General features: G+C 30.1%; 1 protein-coding gene across 1 annotated transcript in view; it reads left to right on the forward strand.

Annotated features, from left to right (window-relative positions):
- Positions 1 to 12,910, forward strand: part of Pgant1 (Polypeptide N-Acetylgalactosaminyltransferase 1) — a 116,966-nt gene that overhangs the window by 97,870 nt on the left and 6,186 nt on the right. The window contains exon 10 of the mRNA XM_075356478.1: positions 9,433 to 9,558. Within this exon, the coding sequence (XP_075212593.1) occupies positions 9,433 to 9,558 (126 nt within the window). The remainder of the gene's footprint in view (positions 1 to 9,432; positions 9,559 to 12,910) is intronic.

Here is a 12,910-nt window from a genome sequence, read left to right on the forward strand (position 1 = left end):
AAAAAAAGTAAAATTTTGGTGATTTACCTTGTAAAAACATAATCTGTTTCTAACTTTTTTTGACTGCAGGTAATTAACTCACAATTGCTTATTATTAATATTATTCTACAATTTTTTTAAATAATAATAACATAAGTAATAATTAGATAATTAAAAATATTTAATATAAATTTTCAACACTTATTGAAGGGTATTAATTTTACAACTTTTTTCTCCTGTCATTCGTTTCTAACAATGAATAAATTTATCTACATTACAAAGTTCTGCAGAATTTTTATTAGTTTCAATTTAATATTTTTGCGTATAGCATATTTAAAGTTATTATATTGTTCCGATATTACAGATTTATCTCCAACAAAAGTTTTACATTTTAAACACAGTTTCTCGATGCCTGATAATCCATACCCAAGATCGTTCAATGATAGAGCTGTTACATCAAAGGATATCCATTCTTCTACCTCATCTTTTGGAAATCTTTCTTCTAAATTTTTGCATAGTAAATTATTAAATTTTAACATATCACTCGTATTTACTACAATATTTTGGTCAGTAGAATTTTTTAAAATTATTGCCTTTATAGCAAAATGCTTTGATAACCACCCACTTCATTGATGGCCTTGAAAGCTTCATTTTCAGAAGCATCTGCATTTGCAGAATATCTTTAAATTTACTTCTCTTTGTTGTAGATCTTGCGAATAGAGTATAAATAGTTCTTACCAAAGTTTCAATATCTTTTGTCACTTTAACTTCTTTTCCTGTCAGAAATATACAAATCGATGTGTAATACAATGCTCTTGAACTGAATGTGGTACATTCTGTTTTAATTTAGCTGCTACACTGTTTCATTTTCCCAGCATCGTGGAAGCTCCATCAGATATAAACATAACGAGCTTTTTTAAATCAATCTGGTTGTCTACAAAAAATTGTAAAATTGCAGAAACAATTGAAGAGAATTGCAGGTCTTTAATCGGGTTATTCCACTCAAAATAGTTTTATATTGATTAGATTTTCTAAATTTAAAATATAAAATTAAACATTTCTTTGTAGAAATATTTATACTTATATGGTATGAAAATCAGCCATTTTAGTTTCATTTATAATCTCTTCTTTTACAACTGTATTAAACTACTTCTAAAAATAAAAAGGCATAATTTTTACCGTGCCAAATTTCTGGTATTTTGACATATTTTGCCATGTGGTAATTTATCTCTTGAATCAAAAGCAAAGAAATTTTTTTTTCCAATAGTAAATTATCAATTAAAATTTTGACTTCCTTAGGATTTAATTTTTGTCGCTTGCAGTCATTTGGTGTTTCATTTAATAAACATACTAAACCATTTGCTAGCAATAAGACATTTTTACTTGTTAATTTTTGTACACTTTCTGAGTGGGATTTAAGTCCAATTTTCAAATATTGCCCACATTTTTCCAGCAACAAAATCAAGGTTTTGTTTTAATTACAATTTATTAAAAAACTTTGACCCTAAAGGTTATTATTAAACAAACAATATTATAAAATTAATTATTTATTATACCAATTCATTGTTATAAAATTATTTCACCGAAACATTGATAAAATTAATATTTAATAACCAAAGTCTGTAATCACATAATTATGATTTTAACACAAATAAGATGTTAGTTAGAATCACTGATGCAATGTTATTGCACACATGGTGTCATAAGCATGACAGGGATTCCCAAAACTAGCTGCACAGCTGTCAATGCATAATGCATTGCTACAATTTGCGATCTGTCAAGTGTGAAACAAGAAAACTAATCCAATTTTTGATGGTAAAAAATGATTCTGTAGCTGAAATTCACAGGCAAATTTGTCAATATTTTTTTTTTTGTCTTCAGTCATTTGACTGGTTTGATGCAGCTCTCCAAGATTCCCTATCTAGTGCTAGTCGTTTCATTTCAGTATACCCTTTACATCCTACATCCCTAACAATTTTTTTACATATTCCAAACATGGCCTGCCTACACAATTTTTTCCTTCTACCTGTCCTTCCAATATTAAAGCGACTATTCCTGGATGCCTTAGTATGTGGCCTATAAGTCTGTCTCTTCTTTTAACTATATTTTTCCAAACGCTTCTTTCTTCATCTATTTGCCGTAATACCTCTTCATTTGTCACTTTATCCACCCATCTGATTTTTAATATTCTCCTATAGCACCGCATTTCAAAAGCTTCTAATCTTTTCTTCTCAGATACTCTGATCGTCCAAGTTTCACTTCTATATAAAGCAACACTCCAAACATATACTTTCAAAAATCTTTTCCTGACATTTAAATTAATTTTTGATGTCAATAATTTTTCAATTATTGACTGAATATTATGGGTGACACTAAAGTGTCACAGCAGTGCTATTCATTTTGCGAAGGACAAACAAATGTTCATGATGAAGAACATTGTGACCTGCCATTAATAATAACAGATGATTTGATTGAAAAACTTGAGAAAACCAGTGCTTTGATGTTTCCTATTATTTCATAATCTTTATGATTATTTATGAAGTTTTGACTGAAAAAATTGGGCTGTAAAAAATTGTGGGCCAAATGGGTGCTGAGGTTGGTAACTGGCCCCCAGAAGGAAAAATGTCTTGCTGCAGTGCCTGAATTTTTGCACTGTTATGAAAATGAAGGTGATTGTTAATAACTAGAGACCAAATTATATGCAACATAAAAAGCTTGAAGTTTACATGCAAATATGCATGAAAAATGCTTAAAATATGCATGTCAAATATAAAAAGTGTCAAAATATGCAACTTTAAATTAAAAAAAGTAATTTTTGTTTTTTTTTAATTTCAAAATCAGCATACAGTTAGTAAGTAGTTGAATAACATATCAATAAATTTGATAATTAACAATTATTTAACATTTTGTTACTTTTGTAAACGTAAACAATCAGTTACTGTTCCAAATGTTCGGTTGTAAGGTAGTGTCTTCGATCAGTCAAATTATTTTTATAAGAGGAAAAGGAACACTCCACATCCATTGAGGTAACTGGGCAATATTTGAATTTGGGAGCTATGTTAGCACTTATTGTTTCTGACAAAAGTTCATCCGTCCCATTAATAAAACTATTAATTTGACACAAAGGTTAAAACCCTGGGTTCTTCAAAATGCTTACAAATTTTTCTTTAAGATTACACGGGAATACCTCTGGCAATGTAGAGTTCATTTGATGGATTTTCTTCATTAACACTAAATAGATTCAGTCAACGCCAAACCTTAAGTTTCAAGCTATTTAATACTCGCAGGTATGTGGGAAAAATAGTGCTAATCACAGCTACGTTTTTTTTATACTAGAATCGTTAAGTAGGTCCTTGGACTGACAAACTGCCATAGCCTCTACACTATCGAAGTCATTTACTACACCTTTGATGGCCTCAAAATGTTCATTGTAAAACAGCACAGCTTCAATCCACGTTTTCCATGAGTTACCACTGGTTCGGGAGGTAAAGGCATATTTGGAAGTTTTACTTTATAGGCCTTATTCTGAGCAGGTGCCTTACGAAACACTTTCTTTGTTGATGAAGCCAGTTTATTTACATTCCCAAACGCGGATCGTACTTCTTCAGTGAGTCGGTGTACTCTGTGAGCAAAGCATGTCACATGAATCAAATTCACATAAAATACTTGGAGAGCTTTGGCTGCCTTGATCATATATGGAGCAGCATCTGAGAGAAATATAAACAGTCTTTCATCTGTAGAAGATTCAGGAAATATTTTTTTAATACCCTCATTCACGAATCTGGCAATCATACAATGATTTGTCTTTTTAAGGTGTTTGCAGGCCACCAAATAGGAAGAAAAAGGCTCTAGTTTTATTGTACCAGCAATTAAATTTGCAATGTAACAGCCACAAGTGTCAGTAGTTTTGTTAGTTGAAATCCAAATAATGCTATCCTTGAGTTCATTGCTTATTTCTTCCAGAACATGCAGGTAAATTGTTGGTTTGTAATTTTTACGCAATGTTGATTCATCTGATATATTTTAATTCAAGTAATATTATTTTTTAAAAATCTTTGAAGGTAGGATTTGTAAGTTTGTGAAGAGGAATATTACTTGTAAGCAATGCTTCACATTCCATGCTAAAGTGGTTTTTTTGTTTACCTTTGGAAGTGAAATCACTGCTACTTGCTGCTGTTACAAGTTGTTGTCATGGGCCTTTCTTTTGCAATCCTGCGATATGAAGACTTATCTTGACATGCTGGTCTATTTGAGCATTATTTTGAGCACAAAATATTTTTCTCACAAACTCAAACAATATAAAACATTTCTGTCATATGTAAATACTCCAGGATAGTCAGCTATCCACATAGAGACACTTTTTTTCAGGAGGCATATACATTAAACTTTACACAACAAATAAAAAACTAAATTGATGCAATGAACACGTCAACAATAAAATGCATAATTTAATTGCGTAGTGGGAGGAGTGCTGCAGTAGGTATGCGCGATGCAGAACAGTATCGTCTGTCCTTGTCTTGTGTGTGTTTGTGTTTTTCTTGGCCTCATAATACTATCTTACCAAAACAATAGACGCGCGGCTGCTAAGTGCACTGCAAGAATCGTGCGGCTAATAGGTTTGGCTGGCTACAACGTAAGACTTCTTTTTTTTCGGTAGGTACCTACCGAAAAATATTGTAAATATAGCTAAAGTATGCATCATCACTAGATTTTAAGGAAAATATGCAATCCGTGAGAATGGGCTTAATATGCAAATGCATATAATCGGGCCTCCATTAATAACATTGTAATTGGAGATGGAATCTGGATTTCTTATTCAAATATAAGAAACAAAGCAGCAGTCAATCCAGTGGTGGCATTCATCATCTCCAAAGAAGTTCAGATAATATCGGTAAAGAAGTTTATGGATACTGTTTTTTGGGACAAAAAGGGTGATGTGCTTGTTGAATTAAGTGATTTGGATGTGTTTGGTGAATACAAATACATGTTGCAAAATGTTTAAAAATCTTATAAGAACTAAAAAAAACAAACACCATAGGATGTTATTCTGCAGGATTTTGTTTTTGCATGAAAATGCCTAGCCTCACATGGCAAATCAGACAGTGAGACAGTTGGAAAAATGTTGTCGGAGAATCTTCAATCATCCACCCTATAGCCCTGATTATTTTCTTTCTCTTCATCTTAAACAGCAGCTTACAACGGTTTGACAGTGATGTCGAATTGAAAAATGGCTTTAATTTTTAATTTTATTTTTCAATGCAATCTCCACAAAAACAAACATTTTTCATACTGGTGCTCTAATTTAGTTATACCATTTTTATAATGCAATTTGTTGAGCTCCTCAAAATACCCATTTACAGCATCAATAACTTCCTAATTGCTCTTAAATTTTTGTCCATCAAGCCATTTTTTTGAGGTTAGGAAATAGGTGGTAGTTTCTGGTTACTAAATATGCCAAATAAGGTGAATGAGCAAGCAATTCGAAATTTAGTTCATTGATTTTAGCCATTGCAACGACTGACAAATGTGCTGGTGTGTTGTCATGGTGAAACAACTTTTTTTTTTTCACTAGATGTGGTCATTTTTTTAACCTACACCTTCTGTTGATATTTTAATAGTTTCAGCTATCTCACACAATTTTAATTTGCGATCTTCCAGGATGATTCTATGGATCTTTGTTTATAATAATGGGAGTTGTCACCTCAGCAGGGCATCCAGAATGTGATTTGTCCTTAATGCTCTTATAACCTTTTTTTTAAGTTCAGAACCCCACTGTTTTATCACTGAATATGATGTAGAAAAGTCTATTAGTGTTGAGTCCATTTCTTGTTTGACTTGAAATGGCTTTGAACATTTCAAATGGAGGTATTTTATAATTGTGCATTTTTCCAATTTTCCCATTTTAATGAGAATAACAAAGGCGTCTCGCTTCAAACGCTGTCAGTGTACATTAACCAAGCTACTGACCTGAAATTATATATATGAGTTAGTGAAGAATAGTACTGTAGAATGTCTGTAAGATATTAGACCTGCTGGCACCATCTCTATATCAGGCCGGTATATGTATACCAGGTGTGTAAATATGAAACCAGAATTTTTATATAGAAAATACAAATTTATTATATGAAAATGACAAAAAATATTTTACTCAAAATAATTGTCCATTGCTAGCTACATAATTTTCTCATCTCTCTGACAATTTATGAATGCCACGCCAAAAAAAAACTGTTGCTCTTTTGAGGCAAACCAGTCATCGAGCCATTTTCGTACATTTTCATAAGAAGTAAAGTGCTGCTCAGCAAGTGCATGTCCCATCAATACAAATAAATAGCAGTCGGACGGAGCCAAGTCTGTTGAGTAAAGCTGCATGCGAAAGTATTTCCCAACTGAACGCCTCAATCGTTTCCTTGACTGGTTTTGCTGTATGTGATGGTGCATTATCATGAAGCAAAATCACTTTGTGTTGCCGTTTTTGATATTCTGGTTGTTTTTCACGCAATGCTTGATTTAAATCTATCACTTTTGTTGGTAGCGTTCAGTATTAATGGGTTTTCCAGGTTTTAGCAGCTAATAATAGATCACATTCTTCTGATCCCACCAAACACAGAGCATTGTCTTCTTTCCATTGCAATTTGACCTTAAAATCGATGATGATGGTTTATCTGGAGTTACCCATGCTCTTTTATGCTTAGGATTCTTGATATATATATATATATATCCACTTTTCATCACCTGTCACAATTCGATGGAGAAATGACTTTCTTTTGTACCTGGTGAGCAGGATTTTGTAAGCGGTTTTTCAGTTTTCTTGCTGTCGTTCATTCAGTTCATGTGGAACCCATTTTCCCATCTTCTGGATCTTTCCCATGGCTTTCAAATGTATGGAGACAGTTTCTCATGTTACATTTAATTGATCTGCGAGTTGTTGTTGCATTTGAGTGTCATCCTCATCCAACAGTGTTTGCAATTTGCTGTCTTCAAACGTTTTCCACGTTCTTCATTTCTCAGTCAAAATGACCACTTTTGAATTTTTTTTTTTAAACCACTCAAAGCACTGTGATTTACCAAGAGCATGCTTACTGTAAGCTTCAACAAGCATTCGATGTGATTCTGCAGCAGTTTTCTTTAAATGTTAACAGAAAATCAATGCTGTCTGCAAATTGTAGTTTGTAGGTACAAAACTCGACATGTTCATGCTAATTAAAACTATGCTGTTGTATGAAACTTGTATTGAAAATGCATGTTGTATGAGTTGAAAATCTTTGTCAGCTGAAGAAAGAAAATGATGCCAATGATGTGGTTTGATGGTAACTACATTGACAGCTGTGGTCAAATTCATATTTACACATTTGGTATATATGTATAGATAGATAGATAGAGACAGAGAGAAAGAGTGAGAGAGAGAGAGAGAGTGATGAGTAATGAAAATAATAATGATGTATAAATAATGAAATAAATTCATTTAAACATAAATTTAGAAATCTTTATTTTCAAATTAAAACTAACAAAAGATTATACAGATGTACATTTTATCTACAGATTTTGCAATTGTGATTCTATTCTCAGTGAAAAAAAGAATGTCATTAATAGGAAATTAGAACAGGACAGTAATAGTTGAGATCGTATATTGCCTATATCTAGCAATGTCTTGCAACAAATGCAAGAAGATTATCTGTACATTTCAAATTCCACATGTTAGCATAAGGAGAATGTTACTTTGTGAACATTTTCATGCTTTACATTTTCAGCTTGTACAACATCTAGAAGTATGTGATTTTCATCATAGAATCAATTACTCCAAATTGTTACTGGAAAATATAGCATTAACCATGCAATGAAAGCATTACACATAATGGTATTAACAACACAAGAAACGATCATATTTGGAATGATGGCAATCTTCATGCTACCTGTGAATCAACTCCCTACATCAATTTGCAATAAACAGCTAATGTTTTTTAATAGGAAATATTCTAACCAAACCTCTTATCTTTAATCATCAACTCTTCAATAACTGATGATGTTTATCTACATTTTTTTCAAAATAACCTTCCTTACCTTTTAAAGGATGTAGTTCTGATAATGTGAATACATATGTATCTCCAGCAAAACAGAGCGCCAACTCGTTTTTCCTGTGTAACTCAGCATCTCAATGAAAAATTTCAAAGAAAGAGGATTGGTCAAGGAGGACCATGAATGTGGCTGGCCAAATATCTCCATTTGAATACTTTAAATTTTTCATATGGAGACATGAAAATTTTTGAGCATAAAAATATTTTGTATGCTCAAAAATTTTAAAATGGAAATTAACTTTTACACAAAATCTTATTTCTTGTCAAAGAATATTGAAAAAGGCGCAGTGTATGTAAATCGTTTCATTGAAATGAATTTAGGAATTTAGTTATGTTATAGAATTATTTTGAGATCATTTGTTTTAGTCTAAAATTTTAAGAATTTTTTGTTTTCGATAAAACAATTTTTTTAATTTTATTTGGTTTTAATTGACTTTCCCAGTTTTCTCAGAATTAAATTCTCTAATTTTGTCACACCTTAAGTTTCATTTTGTCATTCACAATTTTAACAGATTAATTTACTCCAAAGCTAAAAAAAAAATGAGCTTTTTTTGAAAAACTCTAGTTTTTTTTTTAAAGATTTTTCGTGGAAATTACTGGAGATGCAGTCTAGGGTCAATTTTTTTTAATCTTTCATGTAAGATTGCATATAAGATTTTTGTAAGACTTTCTTCAATAATTTGTGCCTGTAGAGTTTTAGTGTAACTTTATTTGACCTTTAAAGCAGAAATATGGGCAAATTCTTTAGCTAGATGTTACTCAAAAACAAAGCACTTCCAAACCTAATATACATGAATTATTTTTTCTTTTCATTATTTTTATGATAAAAAATGCTTATAAATTATAGCAGAAATTACTGAAACTTCTATGTGTATATATATATATATATATTTTATAGCCATTACAATTTGTTACAAATGCAGTCACCAAGAAAAAGTATAAGCAATGAAATATTAAATTAATTTGTTGCTGGAATGAATTTTAATAAATTTTTATTACAAAGTTACTCCAAATGACAGATTTGCCAGTCAAAACAAACAAAGACCTTACAAAAATTATGGTGTGCAATTTTCAAAATTAAAGCACTCTCCAGATTCTAAAACAAAATTTTTATTTTTAAACAGTACTGAATTAATTCAATTTTTTTAAATTCATTTGTTTGTTATGTATATAAATGTATCTAAAACAAAATGTATTTAAAAGATCCCCGATATTTATATTTAATTTAAAAATTATATTTTTTAAATTTATTTTTTTTGTATGTAATTTAATATTTTATTTTATATTTATATATTGTTTTAAATGCTATGATTTATATTAATTTATATATATCCCAGACATATTTTTTAACAATTAGTTAATGATTTCTCTTTTGTTATAGCTGTTTTCTTTTAGTTTACAAGGTGAATTACGCAGAGAAAATTTATGTGCAGAAGTAATGGAAAACGATGAAGTTATGCTTTTCAAATGTCATGATGGTAGTAATCAAAAGTGGGTTTTTAATAATGTAAGTATTTTCTAATTTATGTAATATTGAAAAAGACACATATATTTGGAGCTAGGCCCATAAATGTGCAGGCGATAGATACACGTGAGTGCACATATACAATATAACTACGCCATTGTGGTTTAGTAATTTATATTTCTCTTTGAATTGCAAACAGATTATAAATAAGTAGCTGAGACTATTTTATAATGCTTTACAATTAAAAAAACCATTATTGAACAAAGCATTCCAGACCCCTTTTTTGCTATTTTAGTCAGCATTTCACTTTCAAGTAACAATTGTTTTTTAATCACTTTAAGAGATAAATTTAACTGTTCATTTAATGTTTATGATACAATATATAACAAATTCAGCTAATAATTGTGCTATATTTTGTACTGGAAACATTTTCCCTTTCAATTTGTTTCAGCGCTTTTTGTAAATTACATATTTGTATTGAATAGATGTTATTATATATATATATATGTTATTATGTGAAATTTACATAATACATATGTATGTATTATGTAAATTTTCCAATAATATTTTATAAAGATTACATTATTTAGCTGATAAGCATAATATCAAAATAATAATTACAAATCATATAATATAGCGTGTAGGTTATATACCTTATTTATATATATATATTAGCATATTATTGCCACTGTGCTAATAAAATTTAAACCACTGTAACACAGTAAACAGATAAGTTAAACTTACCTAATGTAATATTTATTTATTAATATATTTATTCCCTATCGAATTGGGAATTGCAATCTTTTAAATTAAAATGGTGTATCGGTCGGGGTTATTATATATTATATATATATATATATATATATATATATATATAAGGTATATAACCTACACGCTATATTATATGATTTGTAATTATTATTTTATAATATATATTTTATTTATATTTATATAATATATTTATTATTTTATTTATATATATATATATATTATACTGGAGTTGGCCAGAAAGTAATTTCAGTTTTCAAAAAAAGATAAATAGCTTTACGTTTGTTTTAAAGGACTTCTATGAACGTTATGATTTTTTTCTTTTTTTTGCATTTAACAGCTGTCACTTTTAGCATACTTAAGAGGCAAATTGCATGTATTATTTTTGCAACTGTTAGTTTATGATCAAAATAACATGGACTGCAAAAACAAACATATTTGAAATATTTCACTTTTTATTTCCATAAAGACAAGAAAGCTGCTGAGGCTCACAAAGCAATATTTAAAGTATATGGTGTTGATTCCCTAATAGAACAGGCATGCGTAAAAATCAGTTTTTTCACTCAAAGATTACCAATGTTCCGGTTGACCTTCTGAAATTGATAAAGACAAAATGAAAGCTATAAATGAACTGGATCATCATATAACTGTGCGAGAGATTCCAGAGAAGTTAAATGTATCACAAATAGCAATTGAAAATCACATCAAATGTCTTGGACTTGTTAAGAAGCTTGATATCAAGCTTCTTGATGTCAAAGCTTGATATTTTCATGGTTCCACACGAATTGAAAGAGATTCACTTAACACAACGAAGCAATATTTGCGATATGCATCTCAAACACAATGAAATCGACCTTTTTTTGAAACAAATCATGATGTGATGAAAAAATGGATCATCTACATAACATCAATAAAAAACAATCATGGTCCAAGCATTATGAACTAGTACAAACGACACTGAATGAAAGACAACTTGCATGTAAAAATGATCATGTTGTCAATTTGGTGGGATTACAAAGGTGTTGTGTATTTTGAGCTGCATCCAAAGACTAAAACAATCAATTCATATGTTTACTGTCAACAACTAATGAAACTAGAGGAAGAAACCAAAGCATTATGGTCAGAATTGGCAAATCTCCAAAAATGATGCTCCATCAAGACAACACAAAGCCTCACACATCTTTCATAACTTGTAGAAAATTAATGGAGCTTGGCTGAGAAGTATGTTTCATCCCGCAAATAAACCTGATATTGTACCATCAGATTACTTTTTATTTTGAAGTCTCCATAACTCTTTAAATTGTAAACCTTTATTAATGATAATGTCTTGGAATCGCACTTGGTTCCATTTGCTGTTGATGAGGACCAGAATTCTATGACAAGAGAATCACGAAGTTGCCAGAAAGATAGTAAAAGGTTATTGGACAAATTGGAAAATATATAATTGATTAAAGTTCATTCATTATGAAACAAAATTGAGTTTTATTTTACCTTACAAAACCAAAATTACCCAATATAAGAGGAATGTTTTTTAAGCAAGAGCCGTTTTGATATAAAAACTGAAATAAGCAAAATAGAAAAAACTTTATTATAATAAAATCAACATACTATTTTTCTACATATTCACCAATCATTGAAATACATTTTTGGTATTACTTTAGTAGCTCTATTATTCTGATACTGAAGAATTTCTCCGCTTATGATTTAAACCGATTAATTACACTGTTTTTGCAATTCCCCATCAACTTCAAATTTCTGCAATGCAAGCCATTATTTTTAATAGAAAAAAAGGTAATAATCACTAAGTGCAAGATCCAGACAGTTCAAAGATTTCTCAATGAAATTGTCGCCTATTGTTCAGTGGTTTTGTTTGCTGTGTGATGTTATGCATTATCATGGAGAAACAAAATCCCGTCAGACAGCTTTTGTTTCGCATGCTTTTTGTTTTGAATTGAATGTCTAAGTTTTCTAAGCGTTTCACAGTATGTATCTGCATTAACATGCAAGAAATTCAATCATCAATATCCATTCAGCATCCCAAAAAACCATAGCCAAAGCTTTTTCATTGAACTTGCTCACTTAATCTTTTTGGGCTTCAAGGATGATGAATGCCGTCATTGCATTGCTTGCTGCTTTGTCTCAACATTTTGAAATTTTAAAATCTGTTATGGATGACTACGCAAATTCTGCTGTCCAGTACTGAATGTTAGTAATGTTCATTCAGTACTGTTCCAATACTGGACAGCAGAATTTGTGTATTTGTCCATAACAAATTTCAAAATACAGCTACAACAAATTAAATATGTTTTTATATAACAGAATTTAATAACAATTGTAGATGTGGGATCCTACGAAAATCTATTCTTGTAATTTATATGGTAAAAGTTTAACTTATCTATTAAATCAGTTTTAATGGTTTATATTTCATTTTATTTAATATACATACATACATATGTATATATATATGTATATAAAATGTAATTGTTTGTTTGTTCAAAATCTTAAATCTCCCAAAGTTCTTCACCGATTGCTTTGAAATTTTGACACAATGTTGCATTTGAATACGCTCATGTTTTTAATTACCTTCTATTTATATACCTACTATTATGTAGATGTCAACTTTTGA

The sequence above is a fragment of the Lycorma delicatula genome, chromosome 1, assembly GCF_047948215.1.
Source record: "Lycorma delicatula isolate Av1 chromosome 1, ASM4794821v1, whole genome shotgun sequence".
Lineage (NCBI taxonomy): Eukaryota > Metazoa > Arthropoda > Insecta > Hemiptera > Fulgoridae > Lycorma > Lycorma delicatula.